Here is a 22,872-nt window from a genome sequence, read left to right on the forward strand (position 1 = left end):
TGCAATAGAATTAATTGCAGATATAATTGATGCAATTTTATTTTCAAGGTATTATTCATTTTGAGCGTTTTCAAAGAAATTGGTTTATAGCTATTGCTATTTTCTATTGCGGATGCATCGACTGACACATTCGGTCGCGTACATATCCGGTCGCGATTTCAACTGGGCGCTTGCTAGATGACGTTCGAGCTCCAAGAGCTCGACGTCATAATAATGCTCATTTATGATGATTAATTCTACAATTTATCATATTCAATACATTATTGACAAAAACAATGTAATTATATAGTGACTGTGCATTTATGAAACATGCATCTCTAAAAATGAACAGCATACATGCATTTTCTACTTTAAATATCAGATTCCTGATTCTAACATGTACACTGATGAATATACATGTGTATTTGTACTTTCTGTACAATAACATAAATTTTCTTGCTTTCTTGTGATAACAATCATGAGAAATATTTAGCAAAATGTTACCTACATTAAAATTGTCATGTTTTACAAGATGGTAGACAGTTACCTCTCCTAATTCCTTGGTCAACTCAAAATTAAATTTAGTTGGTTGTTCCTGCTCTATGATTCGGACTTCTTCAGCTCTACTACCAAGAGGCTTTCTCTCATAAAACAACATGTATGCACTATTTGTCTGCAAAAATCATTAAAATTTAGAAACAAAATACTGAATAAAATTTAGATACAAAATACCGAATGACAGATGGTCAGACAGGACAAAAACAATATCCCCCAAAATGACCCAACCAAAAAATTAACAGGTTTATCAAAACATGATCCTAATCAGTCAGTTGAATGAGGGGAAGGGAAGTAATATCTGATAAATATAGAAAAAAGAATGCAAAATACCAGTATGTACTTTGTAAAAACAAACTATCCACATAAAAAAATTACCTTTTCAAATGAGAAGTCCATGAACTTATCTGTGACAGAATCATATGTTTTACTCTGAAACAGACACAAGTTTTAGAATATAAATTATCAATTTACAACAATTATTGATATTTATTATTTAAAATTATGAAGTCAATTTACTTTCCAAATCAATAAAATAAAATTTGAAAACATTACATACTGTGACCTCTCCCCCAAAACATTCCGATGCAATTTGACTTGGATCAAATGGTTTTACTTCAGCATCATTGAATAAATACCTACAATGAAGAAAACAGAAACTGAGAAGGTCTTATCACTTTCACACATTTTTTCAAAGTTGCTGAAGGTATTAGTAATCCATTATTTACTCAGAATGGTTGCCTAGGATGTAAACGATAGTAGTTGAAATACCATACATCTACATCGCCATTCAGGTTATTTTGGCATAAAGAATATTTGACAAAATTTATTACCAAAAAGGAGTTTGAAATATTTATTGGCTTTTCATATTTTGACAGATTTTTATTTGTAAGAAAAACTTTGCAAGTACCCAGTTCAAGTATTTACAAGTTCTGTTCTTTTATATTTTACTCTTGATGAATCGAAGTCTAAAGGTAAAAATAACACCAAGCTTTTATCCACATGTCCGTCCATATTAACACAGAGTTAATCCTTACCTGCCTGTAAAATCATAAATACATGTAGGCTACCGGGTAATTGAATGTTTATGTAAATTTCAAGTCACTTTTAGGTACAACAGCTGATTGTTAATTAACTGATTATCATATGGACTGGAAGTTTTAGAAGAAAGTTACAATTGCTTTGAAAGATAGTATAGAAAAGTTATGGAATAACAACCTATTCCTTTATTTTATTTCACTATCAGGATAAAAAAAGCAATGAAAAAAAATCTATGGAAGTATTTACCCAGTCAAGTTGCTTGAAAAACTTTACAAATGATATTTTGTTTACTTAACTTCATTAACCTACAAGTATGCCGAAAATTTTCTACTTGCATTTTTGTATGAATATTATAATTAATCATAAACGAAGTACTTATAGCTAAAACAATAGTAATTTTTGTGGTGACCATGTGAATGTTTTTTATTCTTTGGGGTGGTTGGCATTAAAACAGGGGAATTATAATGGGGAAGCACTGTATTTACAAAATTAATAAGATTTCAATTTAAATATTGCTGGGTTGCATTAAATACATGTGCACAAAATAGTCTTCTTCTTTTTTTATTTGCCCCATTTCTTAGAGTTATACATGTAGTAATCTTGCCTAATATGATGTAAACATTAAGTCCCTTTCAATAAATTCATTTTAATATTTAAAATGTTGTCTACTACAAAATGTTGTCTAATCCGGCCCATTTCTATGGAACCAGTGGTGTCCGGATTACACAATTTTACTGTACCATTTATCCTGCCCACTCTCTGATTTATGAAGTTTGTCACGTATAAAACTGTAATAATGGCCGCCGTCAGCTGTTCCCGTGTGAACCGTCACCCCAATCAACTCGTATTCAAAAATATCGTCTTCTTCACTCTGAACCAGAAACTTGTCATCCTCATCATCATCTACACACAGGGTACATAACAATACACACATTAAAACTTGAAATAACATGTTACAGCTTTTATAAACTATATATTAATTTTTTGCTTTCAAATTTTCATGTATATACATGTAATAGAATGCTTTGACTAATTCTAGTGAATAACAATGCACTTCTTGATAGTTACATTTCATACCTTAAAAAAAATTCATAATGGAAAATAGTGTCTCAACAAAATACATTTTACCTGAACCAAAGAAAAATCTGCTAAGCATGTTATTTATTCGACACATATTATTGATCGAGTGCATTTAAGAAATAAGGTATAAATTTTAAACATCTATTGGGTTATACATGTAAATACAGGTTGGTCACGAGATCAAATTCCATAAAGCCCAAAGGGCTTTATTGTAAATTTGATCTCGTACCAACCCATATTTATATCCCGATAGATGTTTAAAAATGATACCTTATTACTTATATTTACATTTGTGACTCATCTATATTTTATATTTGCCTGATTATAATTTTTAAGGTGTGAAGTGTTTTGGTTTTCAAACTCAACTGCACATGTTTAATTCATTGATTGTGCGTTGACCCTTTATGACGTCACTGAGAAATTACGTTGAACGTATATGACGTGAGGAACCCATATTTATATGGATATAGATACACAATGCTTTCAATAGCGTTATATATAAAGGAAAGCATTTGCAAATGTAAATATTGAACAATATACATTTTATCTGAACTAAAGAAAAATCTGCTATTAAAAGCATTAAGATTTATTCAAATTAAATTAAAATTTCTATCTCTATATAAAATTTATATCTGCTACTTTTATAAATCATCACATAATTAATTCCATCAAAAAACAAAAAAAGAAACTTTTCTAAAGTACAGCAGCCTCACCTCTGAGTTTGTCTGGCCCCATCAGGTTTTTCTCCATATACTGTGACATGTCCAGACAGAGGGGGAAGGAGAAATGAGTGTTTACTTTCTCTTTCATCATAGTCACCATGTTAAAAGTGTACCGCATTGTGTTAAAGCAGAGAATCCTGGGTAATTTCTTAAAACAGGCTCTGTAACAGGAAAACAAAACCTTACTTCTCAATTTACATTATTCAATCCCTCACAATTGTTGGGTATAAACTACTTTACACTGTTTATGCTAAACTGATACATGTAAATTAGGCCATATACATTTAAATTTTAGAGTCTCTTCCTAATTTGCTTTAAAATTGGGGCAAGTGGGCAGATTTAATTTTTTTTACCTGAAAAATCTACATAACACTCCTCTAATACAAAGTTTTCATAATGATAATGCCAATATGGATACATTATATCATTTATTTGTTAAAGTATCTACAGAAAATATTTCATATAAAAAGTATTCACACTGTTAATAATTTACCTCTTCTCAGCTCGAACTTTTTTCTGGCACTTCGAACAAGTGTACATATTATCACCCTCTAACATGTCCTTTACGGTCACTTCATCAAGAGACTCCTGTTAAAAGTTAATGATAGAATGAAGATCTTACTACAATGTAAGCACTGATTAAAATAAATTATATGCAAAAAATGGCTAAATGCCATATCAAGAATTTGGGGTAATCATATCCGTTAATAAATGTAAACACTTGATGCAAAACTGTAATATTCACTTCAGCCAAATCTATGGTGTTTAATGAAATGGGTTTCACACAACACAATGTGTGGACATCCATCTATCAGGTAATTCAGTGTCATGAGTAAACAGTGGTAACAGTTGAAATTGACACCCCAAGAGAAAATCATTGCCAACCAATTTCACCCACGTCAATTGACAATGGTTTTCTATTGGAATGTCAATTTCAACTGTTACCCTCAAAAACGTATTATTAATTCATTATATTGGATACATGTATTTCATTGAAATATGAAGTCAACAAAAAATTCAGAGATTGTCATTAATCATAGTTCACTTTTTAAATGGCTTTCAAACTCTCTTCTGTTTTTCTCAATAATAAAGTTTTGAAATAATTCACTGACCTCTCTTTTATTTGAGATACCGTATAGTGGGTTATTTTAGTGGGGGTGCTAATTTTGGCTTATTTGAGCGTTTTGGTAGTAGCTAAAATTTTAATCGCTAAAATATTCAGTATTCTTCTTAGTCTTCTTATGCAAAGCATTAGAATCCTTTGTTCTCTAAAATAAATTAACCCAAAATTAAACCAAAATGCCAAATTTTACACCCGCCAAGAAAACCCACTATACAGTACTCAGAGAGTCTTTACTATCTGAGGTTTCATTAATTCTGCACTCCAAAGTCGTCTATGTTTTTCAGTCAACCCTTATATTGGACACAAGCTTTGACTGATTTATTTGGCTTTTTCCAAACATACAACATTTTGAAAAATCTATGACAAACCATACTCATATAAATTACATGCATGTGACATTACCTCTGTGTTACCTTTCGCCCAGGGTGTTGCTTATGCTCAGGGTAACATTACAAATTGTTAAATGCATCTAAACCAATAAGATTTTAGTATTTAATATGAAAGAATAATGAGACAATTCCCAGTCTTACATAAAGGTTCTTCATATCTGTGACCTGACAACGGACTGTATAGAATTCCTCTAGAGTTCGACTCACATGGGGACAGTCCTGAAAGAAGAAAATTCCATGTAATACATGTAGGTAGGGTAGAAAATCATAACTAACTGTACAAATACATGTATCAACATCTCTTTATTCTAATACCAAAATAAAATTTGTTCTGGAATGAAGTACAGTATATGACATGTAATTCTGTGAATTAAAGGGGCTTGAACTCATAAATATATCAGTAATTTTATTCTTAGGTGTGTACTAGCATGGTTCTCTCAAGTTCTCATCAAGTAGAAACAAAATCTTACATAGAACGTTGTTTTTAAGCCCACTTGTTTAAGCTTTTGATAAAGATATTGATTTCAATAAAATCTTACCAAGGACACTACATTGTTAGTGAGGACACCTCCAAACAGATTCTTCACTAGTGTGTGCTGAAATGAAGTATGTGTGAGAATATTCAGTATTCATTGCAAACACATTAACTTATATGCTGTAGCAAACTCTATTAATAGCGAGCGCAGCGCGAAGCTCCGCTCGTCACTGCGAGCTCTTAAAGCAATGCATGGGCGAAGAGAAAATTTGAACTTTGCACATTGATCCAAACAAATTTTTTTCCACAGTAATCTGTGGTCCCATAATGCTTTGCGAATTGCATCTGGCTGCAAACTACATTTTCGCGGTAGCAACAAAACTTCAACAAAAAATAAAATCACATTGATTTTATGGATATTGCAGAAAAACAGTAGATTAAACATTCTTCATTAAAACTGTTCAGGCTTCAATTTGGTAATGCAACTTAAATACGACGTCATGTGATGTCAGAGTCAAGACTTACCAAATGTCACGTGCGGTTTGAAGAGACCCAAAGAAAGATCTCATCTCAGGGAATATAATTGTGAAATATATCTGCGCTCGCCCTAACGGTTGGACAGTCAACATATTACATTTATAAGCCCATCTTGACTACATCTGAGTTTCTTGACCCAGAAAACATCCACAATTGTGAAAATAAGCAGATATAAACCAGAGGCTGGTAATACATTTGTCAATTACTACAATTTATGGATCCTCTTTATGTACTTCCCAAATTTAAAGTTTTAACCAGCTCCTTTATTTAATCTAGCAGGAAGTTAGCACATACCATATCTGGAGACATTTCTTCTAACTTGCTGATGAGATCAGTGAAGAATTCTGTCATGTCTTTCTGTTCACCTGTGTTCAGTGGCTGTTTGTCCATTGTGTAAGTCTTACAAAAACTCCTGGGGTTGTATGCCTTTCTCTCACTTTCCTGTTTGGAAAAAATATACATGTATACATGTATGTCATTACAACATTTTTATATAAATGTATAGGATACTGGTATTTTAAATGCATGAGGTCTAATGTATATTTCAACAATCTTTATCATCCATTTTCAAAAGCATAGTGTATCACTTACTAACACCCATAATATTTAAAATACCTTTAAGTACTTATGCTTGCATTCAAAATTAGTTTATCCATAAAATATGGATGCCTCTAATATACAGCATTGATATTTTGGACAGCACAGTCCTAACCTGTAGATAGGCAAACATTTTCTGGAGCTCTGTTAATGTGCCCTCATACAGGTTTGTCTTAGGACACTTGGCCTGTAGGACAGACTGTCGGGCCTGAGGAATCATGTACAGGTGCTGCATACAGGTGGCCATGTAGCAGGTGGCTCCCAGATTCGTCAGTCCCACATAGCCACATTTGGAACGCCCATCATCATGTGGCCAGTAGTCCCACAAGTATGGGGCATGGGAATCTGAAATTATTTACAGTACATGTACATCTATTGGTTTACAGCCGAGTACAGTGAAGAAATACATGTAATTATTCAAGGCTTTAGTAAAATACATGTATATATATTGTATCTATAAATAAATTATTTCCATTGCCAACCTTTCGTGTGTTGTTGCATCATCCTTTTATGCAGAATCAGGTAGTTCTCAACAGAGCCCTTGACAAACTCCACCAGTAGATCATAAGCAGATGACCGGGATGTTTGACTTTTACACTTTGGAAGGTAACGCTTGGTTGGTGAGGGAAGAGCAAACAAAAGCCAGAAAACCTCATCCAAAAATTTCTAGCAGAAATGTTAAATTTCAGTATTAACCACATGTTCATGTATATACATGTAAATAAAGGCATTTTACATGAAATAAATGTAATTTACTACTCCCGTGTTTTCACAGAAATTTCTTAAGCAGGTCTTCTATATTACTAGGAAAATTTCACATTAGATGTTCCTTTGAATTTTACAATGAAGTAAAAGAAATTTACAGGCAAATAAAGTACAATTTTATTTATTCATTTGTATCTATTAACTATTACCTGGCCCTCTGGAGAGGATTTAAATGGGGGTTTGTGCTTGATCACAGCTGTACAGAGATTCAGAATACCAATTAAGCCATCGTCTTCTTCGAATCCATGTCGAGTCTCATAAAATGGACGGTCCAGTACATGCTGGGACACTTGTTTGGCCAGCTGGTTTAGGTTTACAATGCTGTCCTGCTGAAGGAGAGACATGTACATGTACAGAAAATGTTTATAGCTAACACTGTGAATCAGAACTAGCACTGGATTCAATGGCAATTCATGCATGTTGTTTGTTTTTCCTTGTGATTTGACACACTGCTACTCTGTGCACAATTATACCTGTATGTGATGTGTAGGCACAAACACAGACATTACAAGTTATGTAAAAATTCAGTTGAAAAAACTATATGAATTATTTGGTAAAAGGGGGAAAAAACCAAAATCAGTCCAACATGTATGTTCGTTACTTACTGAGTCAGACTTCGCGTCATCCTTAGATATGCTATCTACAAATCGACACACTAGCCAGAAATAGTCCCGACAACCAGGGCCTGGAGGCTCCTTTTCTTTCTCTTTTAAACCCTCAACCTACAAACAATTACCCTCCTACACGTATGTCAAAATACATGGGTAAATAGATGTCTAGGTGCAGATATATGTACATGCAGCTAGTCATAAATCTTTTTCTGTTATTAAAGAAGAACATTTACACTACATCTACCCTAAAATTACAAATTGTTAAAATTCTGCTGCAAAAATTAACTATTTAAAATAAACTAAGACAGGACTTACCTCCAGATTTTTCACCGGTTTTATGGACAATGCATCCTCCAGGAAGCTCAGTAGACTGGCTAAGGTTGGTAACAACAGGGTGTATCCTGTCTTTCCATCTGCCGTCTTCCCTAAGCATAGACGATATAGGCCCATACAAGCTTCTCGTCTGACAAATGGCTGAAAGGTATCAGATTATCAAACATGGTAAGTCTCAAAACTATTATAAACATCCTCCACCCCCAACCCCCTCCCTAATCACCCACCCAAAAGATCTTTTGTTATTTGTTCATATATCAACATTTTTGTTCCCTTTACCAATAGATGATCTTTAAAACTTCATCACTGCATTACAATAAAAGGTAGAGTTAATTATACATTTATAATTATTTCATTTGATGAACATGTATAAAGATAAGCATTTAAAAACTCTTTTAATATGAAAACTTCCTTTGCAATCTTGTCTTGAAGCCAAAATAAGTCAGCATTTGATACAACACTACATGTAACTTCAAGTGAATTGCACACAATTTTAAACCTGACATCCCAGGAGCCAGAAGCCTAAGATAAAATCTCAAAATATAAGGTATACAGTACTTTAAAAGCCTGAAGAGTGAGTCACAGCAGAAAAAAATTTCAGTTCCTCTGGAGTCTGCAGTCTCTGTAACCAGGAAATAATACTTACCTTTGGGGGCTGTGGTCTCTATAATCATTGGACACTGACCTGTGGGACCCCTAGAGTCTATATAACCACTTTTAAACAGGAAATACTTAACTCTGAGGCTATAGAGTCTCTAGAACCAAGGAATATTACTTACCTTTTGGGCTTGTAGTCTCTAAAATTATCAACCACTTACCTGTGAGGCCTGTAGAGTCTATGTAATCAGGAAACACTACTTACTGGTGAGGCCTGTAGAATCTATGTAATCAGGATACACTACTTACTGGTGAGACCTGTAGAGTCTATGTAATCAGGGAACACTACTTACTGGTGAGGCCTGTAGAGTCCATGTAATCAGGGAACACTACTTACTGGTGAGGCCTGTAGAGTCTATGTAATCAGGGAACACTACTTACTGGTGAGGCCTGTAGAGTCCATGTAATCAGGGAACACTACTTACTGGTGAGGCCTGTAGAGTCCATATGATTAGGGAACACTACTTACCTGTGAGGCCTGTAGAGTCTATGTAATCAGGAAACACTACTTACTGGTGAGGCCTGTAGAATCTATGTAATCAGGATACACTACTTACTGGTGAGACCTGTAGAGTCCATGTAATCAGGGAACACTACTTACTGGTGAGGCCTATAGAGTCTATGTACTCAGGGAACACTCTTTACTGGTGAGGCCTGTAGAATATCTATAACCAGGAAACACTTACCTGTGAGGCCTGTAGAGTCTATGTACTCAGGGAACACTCCTTACTGGTGAGGCCTGTAGAATATCTATAACCAGAAAACACCTACCTCTGGAGCCTGAAGAGTAAGTCTTTTTAACCAGGGAACAAAATTGGAGGATGCACACAAGGCTTGTTTGACTTCATCACAGGAATATGCCCAGGATACAAGGAAAGATAAGGAATAATGCACCACTGTACAAAACAAAAAGGTGTATGTAAATAGGGACTGATACCAAGTACACCATCCATCTTTCATCTTGTTGAAAAATTGCCATTAAACTTGTATCTGAATTTTTAAGTCAATCATGTTTTTAACAATGACTTACTACCATTTGAAAAATGAATTATACAACTTAATGAGTTGAAAAGGGGAAGGGGGGGGGGGGGGTATTGCAAATGACAACCCACTAATAAATAAATTAATCAAGTTTACAATTTGGTGAATAGTTCCAAAGAAATTCATGTACACAACTCAATGTGTTTAAAGGTTTTTCACTTATTACATGTATGTCAGTACATACACAAACATTTTATAATCCAGTTTCAATTTCAATTCTTTTATACTTAATCTATTTTTTCTTCAATTTTTGATTCACTAAAAAGTTCAAGATAAATAAAAATAATGTGTTGATGTCTCACCCTCTGCTCTTCCCCAGGTGCCAGTATGGACTTGATTTGTGTCACTGTAAATATGAAATTTTAGTTTTCTTTAATATTCCAAAACATAAAAAGCCCAAAAATTCAGCTTAAGCATCATATTGTCATTACCTGGGCACTGCTGCATCATAGAGAATCTGCATCAAGATTTTCAGGACAGAATCAATGTTCAACATGGCCAGAGTTGACTGTAAATTCAGAGAAATGGTCAATTTTGAATTTATATGTATACACATGAATACAGTAGCTTTTCTTAAACAAAACCAAAGAAAATGACATTTTGTACATGCAAATGTACTTATACCGGTAACTAAAAAGATTGAATTTCGAATACAAAACAGACACTCCATTATCAAAGACCCGTTTGACTGTGAGGGAAGAAAACTGTACCTGATTAAGCCTGGGGATGATGATCCGCTCACTCCCTCCCTTGTGTCTTTTCATCTTCTTCCTGGGGCTCTCATATGATTCAAACACATCATCATGTCCAGCCTCTGCATCAGAGAGTTCCACAGAAAACTGGCTAATTAATCGCAACAGGTATGCCAGGCATTCCTGGTTCCACTAAAACAAATCTTATACATTAGGTCTCTCAATGCTTCTACATACAGTTGAAGTTCAGTATCTGTAATATCAGTATTTCAAAGATCACGAATATCTGGAAGCAACTTGAATGTCCTAACCACTTTTTTCTTTATGTACTTGAACAACAATACATATCTTGAATCCTCTGGTATCTTGACATTTTATCTTGGTCCAAGTGTGTTCAAGATAATGAAGGTTGACTGTAGCTTTATACATGTATATATTTATGTTGAAAGTCTTACTGAATGCAGACTCTTTAAAATAAATACTAATTTCATCTATGAATGTCAGTTTTAACACAGATAAGATACACTCATTATATAAATTTCAAGTAATAAATTTCACAACTAAGCAGTTTTCATAATTTACATACATGTACATGTACCTTAGCAATTATAAATATCAGTGCCTATATATACTCAGAAAAAAAATACAACTAGCTATCGGTAAGTGAATCTCTGTACCTGACTCCAGGCCTCGTCCTCTTGTGCTTGTAGACTCCCAGACTTAAAGATGTTTAACAAGTGCTTCAATCCACCTTTGGAGATGAACTGAAATCAAGTTAGAAATATAGTGTATCATCTTATTCATTCTTATGTACTTTAATCATCTGTTTAACTTTCTTAAGAATTCTCCCTTGAAATTATGGACCTTCTACAAGTGTATGTGTATTTAACTTGAGCTAAAATCTTCTTTAAAAACAAGGTAGCCTTCACACACTTGTAAATTAACCGTTCACGGTAGCTCAGTCGGTAGAGCGCTCGTGATCGGGAGGTCGTGAGTTCGAATCTCGGCCGCGACAGACCTAAGTCGATAAAAAATAGGTAGCAACTGTTCCTTCGCCATACGCTCAGCACTTTGAAGTGAAAGTTGCGGGTCCTTCGGATGAGACCTTAAAAACCGAGGCCCCGTGTCACGGCAGGCGTTGGCACAATAAAGATCCCTCACTGCTCAATGGCCCTGAGTACCGAGTAAAGGTCAAAATTTGAAGGCCTTCACCGGTATATGGTGACGTCTCTATACGAGTGAAAAATTCTCGAATGGGACGTAAAACAATATACAATCAATCAATCACTTGTAAATTACAGATAACAATATAGCATCTGACTTACTAACTCATAAAAACAGTGCATTACAGAGCTGTAAATTACAGCTTACATTATGGCACCTGACTTACTAATTCACAAAAACTGTGCATTGCAGAGCTGTAAATTACAGCTTACAATATAGCACCTGACTTACTAACTCACAAGGACAGAGGAATACAGAGCATAAATTACAGCTTACATTTAGCACCTGACATACTAACTCACAAGGACAGAGCAGTACAGAGCTGTAAATGACAAACCTTCATGCTCCAGATCTCCTCATCCTGAGTGTCAAAGTCCGAGTCGGTACTCGTGGTCCTCGAGTCTCCTCCTCCCATCCTCATCTATCAAATCAAAACAGACAAAAACTTAAATACAGAATAAATGTAACAATACAAATGAAGTCTCTATGTAGATGTCTTAACACATCTGTACTCCAAAGGTACCCTACTTAACCAGTACCAATCTTTGACTACTCAAAGAAAGACCTGATCTGCTTCATATGAAACACTTCCATCTTGGCAATAACAGTATCTTGCCTTAAAATATGATAGCTCCATAATCAATGGTCCAGTTAATTAAACCAGTATGAGCCTGGTACTTACGATGGACCTCCTCCGATGTTTTGTTCCCCGGGAGAGAGCTTCTACAATCTGTAGGGAGTACATTAGCTTGTGTGGGCTCTTGGAATCTAGCAGTTTATCCCATGTCACTGTTTGCTCATTGCACTGTAAACAAATATATATGTACTTTAACATTCACCTCTATGTATCAACATGCAATTCCTCTACAATGAACTTGATTATTTTATGAATAAATGAAAATTAATTATCTCATAAACTACATAACTAAACAATATTGAAAATTAATTTTGTTGGGCATGCTCCTTTTTTTAACTCACCCCCCCCAAAAGATTACATACATTTTTTTTTTACATCACCCCCAATAAGTACGAAATTTTAAAACACTTTGTTCACCCTTCCGCTTATATGTACATGTATATATATGACCATATCTCTGTTGAGCACTGGTCAATGTCAATGGTGCACATATTATAATACTTATTACTAGCTCTATCTGATACACACCTCCTCAGACATCAGACTCTTAAAGCCGTCCCACATATTCTGATTGGTGGGTAATAACATCAGTAACTCCCACACCTTTCTAGACAACACCCTGGCTTTTGTTTGAAGACCCCATCTCTCTTGGCTTTCCTGTGAAAAAAAAAATTGAACCCTTTTATTTAAACCATTTCAAGCACTTGCAATAATCCATTAAATTTCAAGCTTTTATAAACTTCATCAAAATCTGTGTGCACTGTAAAACATTATGGTATAAATAAACATGTACAGGTATTATTATAACAGTAACTTGATCTGAAGAGCCGTATCACGTCTTGTTGACAGGTGCGGATCATCAGATCAAACGAGATGTTTCTGATGATCCGCATCTGTCCAGACATGATACCGCTCTTAAGATCAAGTTACTGTTATTATGATCAACATATTACATACCCTGCTATAATTAGTAAAATACAATACAAGAAAACTTTTGGGATAAATGTTTATCCCTTAAACAAAACAAATTTTTTCAAGAAACTATTTGATACGCAAGAAAAAACATCATGCATACTACGTCATCAGGTTCAGAGAGGGGTGATATGGATTCAGAAAACCACAGTGTGGTAATCCCAACAGTCGGATCAGAATGTCACACTATTGCGTGAAATCAACATTAAAACTGAGTGATACACAGTTGGGTATAGAATAAAGATAATTTGTTTTATTATTCATTAAGTAGTTATTTATGTATAGATCTCAATGCTTCTCTGATATCCACTGTAGAATGAAAAAATGCTCATCAGTCAAGGACCAACCTAGGGGGCGACTGAGGCGAAATAGTCGCTTTTGAGCCCCAAACTTCGCCGTAAATTATCACGAAAGAGAAGTTTAAGTCGCCTTAATATTTGCACCTCCTTTATTGAAAATCATAAAAAATCTATTAAGAAACGTGGTAGTATCATCACTATTTTATAAATCTGGTGTTATTACTGCTGAAATAAGTGAAACAGCAGGGCACTTACACCTGTTTTGCTACTAATGACCAATGCATCGAATACTCTGTCGGAACTCCTCTAGATTTTACGCTTCCGTGTATGAAAAAGTCCATTGTTACAAGTTATACACAACAAGACGCAAAACAGCTGGACAGCTATCGATGTCATGCCGAAGATGTTGAAGATGATTTTAGATCTTTTTATTGTCAAATAATTAATACATGCTGTGAATACAGACATATTTTTACTGTTAAATTGTGGTGTTATCAACTATCTAAGAAATTACACATGTCTGATAAACATAACTAGTTCAAACAGCATGCAGTAGTTGCACCAAAACGTTTTTTTTTAGAGAAAGAATTTAATATTGAAAACAAATTTTGAAGAGAAAATAAAAAAATTATGACTATGCCAAGAGCCTGAAAATCTAACCCTGAGAGGAGAGAAAAACGTTTGAATCATTTAAAAGTTAATTGTGCATACTATTATGCAAGAAATGAAAAAAAGTTTGATAAACAAGTTTATCAATTAGAAACTTTTACATTGTTATTGTTTTATATATTTTGCTAGATATTTAGATACCTTTTAATAGGAAAAATATAATTTTTTTTTTTTAAAGAATATTTTTAATCATTTTTACTAGGATCTTTAAATAATACAGAAAAAAATTATTGAAATGTATTTAAGTAATAAACAATGAAATTTTTTTATTTTTAAAAAGTTTAATAATGATCATAGTGTTTCCCACGTGCGCCAAGAAGTCTCCCTAGAATTCAAAACTTCTCCCTACATTTCTCTGAGGGAGAAGTGAAGTCTCCCTAAAGTTTGGGTCTAGGTTGGTCCCTGTCAGTGCAATATATACTGTGAAATCATTAACTATAGTGGTGGCTTAATTTTCAACTATGAAATCAAATCCCAGAGAACCAATATCTTTTCCTCAAACCACGAAAATCTCATCCCAAAAAATTAATGTTTTACAGTAACTGCATATCAATAATATAAAGTTTTGCATTTTCCCTCACCATTGTGGGAATTGTAAACTGTAGCTTGCCAAGTTGTTCCAACAGAAGGAAGAGCTTGTTGAAGTGTGGTTCACTAATCAGTAACATGACAGGTAGTCTCTCAGGAACTGGACATGGAAGACTGGAAGATGACAAACTGCCATCTGTCTTCCGTGGAGGACGACTTGCTCCCACTGACACAAACACCAACTGAAGTGTAACAGAAAAATTTAACAGTATTCTACTTTATCTTCATGTTTTAATTTATGCATTTTAATTTTAAAACATTTCTTGTTCTAACCATATTCAACATACAAAATAAGGCATCTACCTGGTTGTCTTTGAACTGTAACTCTCCTAATGACTTTTCGTCCATGTCCACCGTCAGTTCTTGCCCCAGTGTGATCATTCTGATTGGTCCATCACCTAACATGGCACCCAGGATGGGAGACAACATGGCGTTTCCATGACTACCACTCTCTGCCTGGTGTCGTGCCATCTGCTGTTTATGAAGACCATCCCACCAGCGAGCTACTTCTGCTCTTAACTCAGCCACCAAGTCTGTGGACACCATCTCTAGCTGAGTCTGTTAGAAGCATAAATATTTACCAAACACACTTCAAAGACAGCGAATGTATCTTTTTAATTTTTTAAAATCCTAATGACTGTACCAATTTTCAACTGCGTCATTGTTTCCACTTGGTCATAATTTCCATGTTTAGGGTAAACATATACATGTATGTACAATGTACATTTATTGCTTGTCTACCTCTTGACATAACATCTTTACAAACCTTGTCAGCCATCCCTGCCGGCTGTAACACCAGACACAGATTCACATCTTTACAAACCTTGTCAGCCATCCCTGCCGGCTGTAACACCAGACACAGATTCACATCTTTACAAACCTTGTCAGCCATCCCTGCCGGCTGTAACACCAGACGTAGAGGGCTGGACTGCTTCTCCTGTATGTTTCTCTGATGACTCCTTATCCCCTTCCCCTCTATCTGCCAATTCCTTAGGTGGTAGGCATACCGTTTTCTGAAGGCCTCTAAGTGGTTTTTAAGGAGAACCAGACCTCTTTGGATTACCAGTAAATGGGTCTCTGGACTCTAAAATCCAGATAACAGAGTGATGTTGTAATGCAGTACTTAAAATAAAGTCATGTCAGAGAAAAAAACATGCAAAATTTGAGGAACAATATGTTTTGTAGTAGTTACATGCAGATTTGTTTGTTTATTTTAGATAATAGGACAAAATTCAGGTAAACTGTTTCAATTAATCAAAAAAGGGACAAGATAAATATACAAATACAGTACTTACAGATTCAATATCAGTGAGAGCACTAGTCAGATTGTCCATACACCGCTGTATGAATTCAGCCTCCTTTTCCAGGTGTCCATTACCGTAGTTGATGTAATAATTGTTGAGGATTTGAATGGCTGTCATACTAACATCAGTGTTATTGGCCCTCAAGGCAATACTCCAAAGTTGGTCCATACCACACACCTACAGAGCATTACCGACAGTGTACAAAATTTTTGAAAAAGAAAGAAAATACAGAATTGTAAAAGACATCCTTTAACTTCTGGTCATATTTCAAGCTTCATCTTTCTTGTTCTAAGTATGTATGTACCACAATGTATTTCACAGACTTTAAAAGTACGTCAAGGACATAGATATTTACCTGATTTTCAGACAGTTGCTCATCAAAGGAGGAGTTTGCCATTCGTGTAAGATGTGAAAGCTGCTGGAACAAGTTAAGACCTACCATACTCATTGTTTCTGCCTTTAGCTGAGGCATCTAGAAGTAAATTAAACAAATTAATAATTCTCCAAAATACTGTGGAATCATCATTGTTTGTGGGAGACCTATGTTCATGGATTTCGTGAGTCGCGCTTACACATGAATTAACATCCCCATGAACATTTATTTTACAAACATTTTGAATCATTGAATCTATACAGTATAAATGTGTAGCCCACGAAATAACGTCCCCATTTTGTTTGTAAAATTTTGTTTGCCCAATAACATTGACTCTTATGAATTTAAATGATTCCACACTAGTCATAAATACAAATAACATCACAGTCTTTAAATGTAACTCTGCACATTTTGAAGGGATCAGTTTAATACCTTTTCTAAGAATATGTGTTTAAATGTTTCCAGGCAGAGGGCATGATGGTCCTTGCTCTTGGCCTGATTGAGGAACCAGTTGAGGCAGTCATCAGAACATTCCTCATCAAGGGCCACACATCGCCACAGAGTGTCCACCTGTTCCAGATTCAACCCTACAACAGTACAGCTCATTATCAAACAACTTCAGATGCCTTCATTTACAGAAAAAAAAGTTAACTCAATTTCATCAATACATGTTTACTGTGACAGTCACATAATATGAAACTTACGAAATCCATCAGGGGACACAACTGAAGAAAATACGCAAGTTAAAAACAGCAGCCTCACTTGAATTTCCTCCTTGTGACTGTACCTAGGATGGAAATGAAAAGTAACTTGAGAGACCTACTAAAATAGACAATGATGCATAATAAAACTTTTTACATTTTGCTACTTTCTAACACATGTATCAGTTGAAAGTCAATACAATTTATATTACTGAGACTCGGATGGCAATAGTACTGTACTAACATTGGATTTTTCTCTCCAGCTTGGACCTTTTCTGTGTAATGGACTAGATTAATGAAGAAGTGCGACATCATGTTCAAATCTTTCTCTGCCCATCTACAAAAAATGTTCATGGTAAAGATAGGGAAAAAAATTCCTATTTTGCTTCAAATTTTTTTTTCCTTGAGTATGTACAAAGATACATGTATATACAGTAAAACTCCGCTATAAAGATGTCAATGGAACCTTTCATTTTACTTCAGTATAATAAAGATTCTTTATATCCATATAATACATGTAATTGGTGAAATTGTCTAGAAGATTCATTTTAAACATTCTCTATGAGCAAGATTTTTTTTTAACCAAGTTCTCTATGACCAAGTTTTACTCTACTTCTACTATAAAATGGATATAAATTTACACTTCATGATATAAAAATACATTGTGTTTATAAATAAGAATACATACATGTACATATATTTTTTTTTTTAATTTTTAATATTTATATTTACATATAAAGTAAAACACTCTTATAAAGAAGTGCCAGGGATAGACAATTTTGCTTTGCTATAAATGTAATTCATTATATCTGTAAAGTTACAATATAGTTTAAAGGCTATGGGGAATTAAAATCACTTTGCTGTAAAAATCAATTTATTATATAAATGGTGTTTTATGTTTAACTGTATTACTTCTTAATAAAAACATGATATGAAATGACTATAACACATAAAAGTACTTACAAAGTAACATGATGAGTATCTGCCCCACCCCTGAACTGCTGGAAAGAGCTGAACACTTTTGGTAATAGTCTCAGTGACACAACAACTGACCTAATGAACAAACACCACATAATGAAATGTCTAGTTTATGCTGAAGTTAAACTGGAAAACGTCTGTTCTGTAACGTTTAATTTCAATGAATATCCAAAATTGGTAATATACCTTTAAAGCAGTTTTAAATTTGCAGTAGCACTACAAAAATCTATCATTATTCACAGATCCCAATCAAACTTTTTAATAAAATGGAATTTTCATGCAATTGGTTCAGATCAAATTCCAACTGATTATCAATGCCTTTATGGCCAAAACCTGCTTAAAGACAATATGAAATATTCCCATAAGAAATTAAGGAATAATTATATGGTACCTGTTATGAGCTAAGTTTTCTATACATGCTTCTATGAATTTCCTTCGAATTCGGCGATCTGTGGAATAGCACACTAAGGTACACAGGGCCTTTTCTGCTTCATTAGCCAGTCCCTCTGGCAGTAAATTCTGTCAAAACAAATTCAATCACATCAATATATTCAAAAGCAGACTTACATTATCATTTCATTTTCAAACCTAAAATAAATTTGTTAAATAGAATCTATGAAAATATAAAATCATTTCATTGCTTTAAAGAACACATACATGTACATTGGTATTTGCATACTAAGATCTTTAATTACATCTTTGCATTCCTTTGCAAAAAATTGCATGCATTAATTTAACACATTAACACCACATTTCTGCATCAATAGTCTAGTGGACACTTACGCAGTTATCCTCCTGTACCAGGTCCCACAGAAGTGTGTTGCCTTTCTGACAAACATTATCAATGGAGAATTCTGAACAGGTCTTCAGGCTGGTTTCCTTTGCAGGGGTACGGTGGTGCAGAACATCTGAAAACACATGAAAAAAAGCAATATTTTGCAGAGAAGAAAGGATAATGTAAACAAAAGAAAATATCTTTAATTATGAGAAGAAAAAAAAAAACAAGCCCAAAAATGAAAGGAAAACCAACCCTTACACTCGTCAAGAATTTAAAAAGTAACATTACAATAGGATCATACATGTAAAAAAGAAGGGGGGGGGGGCTAGTGCCTTGTATTCATTATGTTCCCCAAACGAAGTTTGGGAACATATTGTTTTTACTCTGTTTCTTATTATTATTATTATTATTATTATTATTCTTTTTTTCTACTTTCTTCTCCGGTACTTTTTTGTCCGCGAGTGTTCTCATAGAACCACTCATCCGATTGACATGAAATCTTTTTAGGGTTAATAGGCATGTTGTGTAGGTGTTCGGAACGAAGGTCATTTTGCGCGCACATGCATGCACGTGCAATGAGTGAAATGACTGATATACTTGATGAAGCCGTAACTTTGATATTTCTTGATGAATTGCTTTGAAACTCAAAATATAAAGATACATTAGTAGTCTAGACAAGATAACATGGTCAAATTAGCGTGAACTCACGTGCATGCACGTGCACTCTTCTCTGATTGGCTGATACAAAAATCTCAATAATTTCCTTGTTTTTTGACAAAATACTTTGAAATTTAGAATATAAGTATATATTATAAGGTGCTACAACATGTTATATAGGAAATTTCTTGAAAACACGCGCATGCAGGTGTGCTGCAATCTGATTGGTTGAAACTTTAAATGTCTATAACTCCCTTGGTTTTCAACAAAACAGGATGAAATTTATGACATGGATAGGCACATAGAGCTCCTACATTATATTACTATCAAAATTGAATGCAAGGACCTGCATGTGCGTATGCTGAATTCTGATTGGCTAATATTTAAAGGGTTACATCTCTCTTATTTTTCAATGAAATTCTTTAATATTTAACACAACTGTATGTATTGTGAGACACTATAAGAAAATTAAAGTGAACAATGTAGAAAACATGTGCAAGCACATGCGCTGAAATTTGATTGGCTAATACCCATATGGCTATATCGGAGTAGTTTTCCAATGAAATACCCTTAAAAATAAAGTGTCCATCTATATTACAAAAGTATTGTCTAATTTATTGAAGCTTGTAGAAAATGGGGCATCATAAGGGATTTGGGGGGCCGTTTGGGGAACATCTGTAACGGTTCCCGTTACAATTAGCACTAGTTGATTGTTTGTTTTTAATGTCCCATTTGAGAATTTTTCACTCATATAGGGATGTCACCAGATACCATTGAAGGGTTTCAAATTTGACCTACAATCGACACTCAGGGCCATTGAACAGTAAGGGTTCTTTATTGTGCCAACACCTACCATGATATGGAACCTTGTTTTTTTTTTCCAAAAGGTCTCATCTGAAAGACCAGGGACTAATGCCAGGCACTTGGCAAAGGAACAGTCACTACCTATGTTTATGTCTTAGGTTTGACAAGGCGCAGCAAATGAGAATCAAACCCAGGCCTCCCAACCACAAAGCGAACGACCTATTACTAAAGTATTATGACAAACCACCTTGTATTGAAAATAAAAAAATTTTGGAATCTCAAACACTTTAGGTCCATATTTGAATTTTTGGGATTGTTGCTTCATTTTTCATTGAGAACATTCATATTATAAAGTTACTTATCTAGTTACATTTTTGACCTAAAAAGAGTCCAGCCCCTTTTAAACTTCAACAACATAAAAACAGATCCCTGAAAAATCTGACTGACCTTTGCCATGTGGCAGGTGAGTGTGAAACATGGACGCTAGGTGCTGCATTTGATGTTGATTATACGGTCCATTAATACGTGCCAATTCCTCGTCACTGATAAAATCCTCTCCTTCAAAGTCTGCCATGTTTTTCTCCGATTTAGTGCTCATTCGAGAACTATGGCAACTACCTTCACCATCGTCGGGAGACATTATATCATCTACTTCTTCACTGTGAAGTAAAAAAAAAATCACGAGTACTCCGAGAGATCTTTGTTAAAAGATTGAAGAATAATAGTTCACCTTCATGCATGTATAGTAAAATCAGTCCTTTGCATCCTCCATTAACTGTACAAGGCTCTAACAAAGAATGTGTAGTACATGTATGTGCTGGTCAGTTCAGTGTATATTAAATGCACATATATATCTCACCCATCCACTGTCCGTCTTTTTTTCTTTTGAGCTGATTGTATAAACTGAGAGCAATCAAATATTTCAGTTTCTTGGTCCTTGCTAAGTCCCTGCTCGATAGTAGCAGTCAGGGGCTCATATTCCATCTCTTCTGTCCTCTGAAAAAAAAAATATTTCATTCAAAACATTCATTTTCATTGTGACAGGTAGGCTAAATCTTTAAAATCAAAATAGATGGAAACAATGTCAGTCTTGCTAATACAACATTTTTTTTTATTCAGAGCATTCTTTAAATACCAGTACATTTTCATGATGCAAAAAAAGTGTGACTGCTCACACATAAATAAGAAAAAAAATAACTGACTTCCCATTATCAGCATTAGTCAAAACTACCCACCTGTTTTGTACCCGATTCCCCTGAAGACAACTGCTCCACACTTTTGTCAGCTGTTCCTCCCACTGTAGGCTTCTGTTCCTCCTCATTCTCTGCTTGGCCCCCTCCTTCTTTGCTTTCTTTTTTAACTGGGCCACCTTTCAGATCTCCTGCCATTCTTCTACGACGCTGCCTTTGCTGACTATGTTGAAGCTCTATCTGTCTGCGCTGCTCTTGTAAATGATGCTTCTGCAAAATCTTCTGGGCCATCTGATGACTCATTTTCCCATCATGCAAAGCTTCTTCAAACTCTGAGCTTTCCTCACTTTCCTGCCCTTGTTGCTGATGCATGTGTTTCATCTGGACAATTCTAGCCTCTTTTAGATGTTCCTCTTCCTCTGAGTCTATATACTCGGAATCATCTTCCTCCTCCTCTTCCTCCGAGGAACCTTGAGTCCTCTGAGAATGAAAGCGAGGCTGACCTTTTACAAATCTACCCCCTCTTTGAACTCCCATCATCCTTTGCTGATTGAGCCGATTTTGTAAGATTTCTCCCTCTTCGAGTTCTTCCTCTTCTTCACTGGATTCCTCATCCACTTCACTTTCACTTCCATCAGTGTCATGAGCGACTCGTGGGACCCTTCTTGGATGAGGAACATGTCTAATTAAGAAATTTAATGCACAAATTTTCTTTAATCAATTTTGTAAGAATTGATAAAAAATGGTAAAAAATGAACATATACTAAGTCTTAAACATATTTTTACATCTGATGTTATTCAAAAAAACATTAAGAGGGAAGGGGGAGGGGAGGAGGGGGGAGAAATGATTATACATAATGTACCTTTCACATTCTGAATCAGGATCACTTCCATCACTGTGAACATGACACTCCTCATCGGAATCATCTTCATGGTCACCATGACAACAGTGTCCATGGTGATGTTTGTGTATCCTTCCATGTCGGATGATCAATTTCTGGACTTTTTTAGGGGATCGGACCTGAACATCTACCAGCTGAAAGGCAAAACACTGTATTTTCAAAAAAAATTCTTCAGTTCAGAAATACATGTAAGTTTAAC

General features: G+C 34.8%; 1 protein-coding gene across 1 annotated transcript in view; it reads right to left on the bottom strand.

Moving 5' to 3' along the window:
• The window catches only part of LOC133191682 (ubiquitin carboxyl-terminal hydrolase 34-like), a 46,746-nt gene that overhangs the window by 16,133 nt on the left and 7,741 nt on the right, over window positions 1-22,872 (bottom strand). The window contains exons 15-51 of the mRNA XM_061327414.1: window positions 22,635-22,807; window positions 21,817-22,453; window positions 21,441-21,577; window positions 21,029-21,240; window positions 19,126-19,250; window positions 18,734-18,861; window positions 18,328-18,417; window positions 17,609-17,701; window positions 17,368-17,450; window positions 17,096-17,250; window positions 16,646-16,762; window positions 16,282-16,467; window positions 15,867-16,070; window positions 15,290-15,544; window positions 14,980-15,168; window positions 12,987-13,115; window positions 12,504-12,626; window positions 12,159-12,242; window positions 11,275-11,361; window positions 10,616-10,789; window positions 10,337-10,413; window positions 10,208-10,251; window positions 9,636-9,760; window positions 8,190-8,348; window positions 7,869-7,985; window positions 7,413-7,592; window positions 6,981-7,164; window positions 6,614-6,843; window positions 6,196-6,342; window positions 5,429-5,485; window positions 5,031-5,108; window positions 3,871-3,965; window positions 3,369-3,538; window positions 2,316-2,478; window positions 1,094-1,172; window positions 913-966; window positions 527-652 (exon numbers count right to left, since the gene is read on the bottom strand). Coding sequence (XP_061183398.1) covers window positions 527-652; window positions 913-966; window positions 1,094-1,172; window positions 2,316-2,478; window positions 3,369-3,538; window positions 3,871-3,965; window positions 5,031-5,108; window positions 5,429-5,485; window positions 6,196-6,342; window positions 6,614-6,843; window positions 6,981-7,164; window positions 7,413-7,592; window positions 7,869-7,985; window positions 8,190-8,348; window positions 9,636-9,760; window positions 10,208-10,251; window positions 10,337-10,413; window positions 10,616-10,789; window positions 11,275-11,361; window positions 12,159-12,242; window positions 12,504-12,626; window positions 12,987-13,115; window positions 14,980-15,168; window positions 15,290-15,544; window positions 15,867-16,070; window positions 16,282-16,467; window positions 16,646-16,762; window positions 17,096-17,250; window positions 17,368-17,450; window positions 17,609-17,701; window positions 18,328-18,417; window positions 18,734-18,861; window positions 19,126-19,250; window positions 21,029-21,240; window positions 21,441-21,577; window positions 21,817-22,453; window positions 22,635-22,807 — 5,466 coding nt within the window. The remainder of the gene's footprint in view (window positions 1-526; window positions 653-912; window positions 967-1,093; window positions 1,173-2,315; window positions 2,479-3,368; window positions 3,539-3,870; window positions 3,966-5,030; window positions 5,109-5,428; window positions 5,486-6,195; window positions 6,343-6,613; window positions 6,844-6,980; window positions 7,165-7,412; window positions 7,593-7,868; window positions 7,986-8,189; window positions 8,349-9,635; window positions 9,761-10,207; window positions 10,252-10,336; window positions 10,414-10,615; window positions 10,790-11,274; window positions 11,362-12,158; window positions 12,243-12,503; window positions 12,627-12,986; window positions 13,116-14,979; window positions 15,169-15,289; window positions 15,545-15,866; window positions 16,071-16,281; window positions 16,468-16,645; window positions 16,763-17,095; window positions 17,251-17,367; window positions 17,451-17,608; window positions 17,702-18,327; window positions 18,418-18,733; window positions 18,862-19,125; window positions 19,251-21,028; window positions 21,241-21,440; window positions 21,578-21,816; window positions 22,454-22,634; window positions 22,808-22,872) is intronic.

The sequence above is a fragment of the Saccostrea echinata genome, unplaced genomic scaffold (assembly GCF_033153115.1).
Source record: "Saccostrea echinata isolate AGI-Se365-2 ecotype Australia unplaced genomic scaffold, CSIRO_AGI_Sech_v1 ptg000024l, whole genome shotgun sequence".
NCBI lineage: Eukaryota > Metazoa > Mollusca > Bivalvia > Ostreida > Ostreidae > Saccostrea > Saccostrea echinata.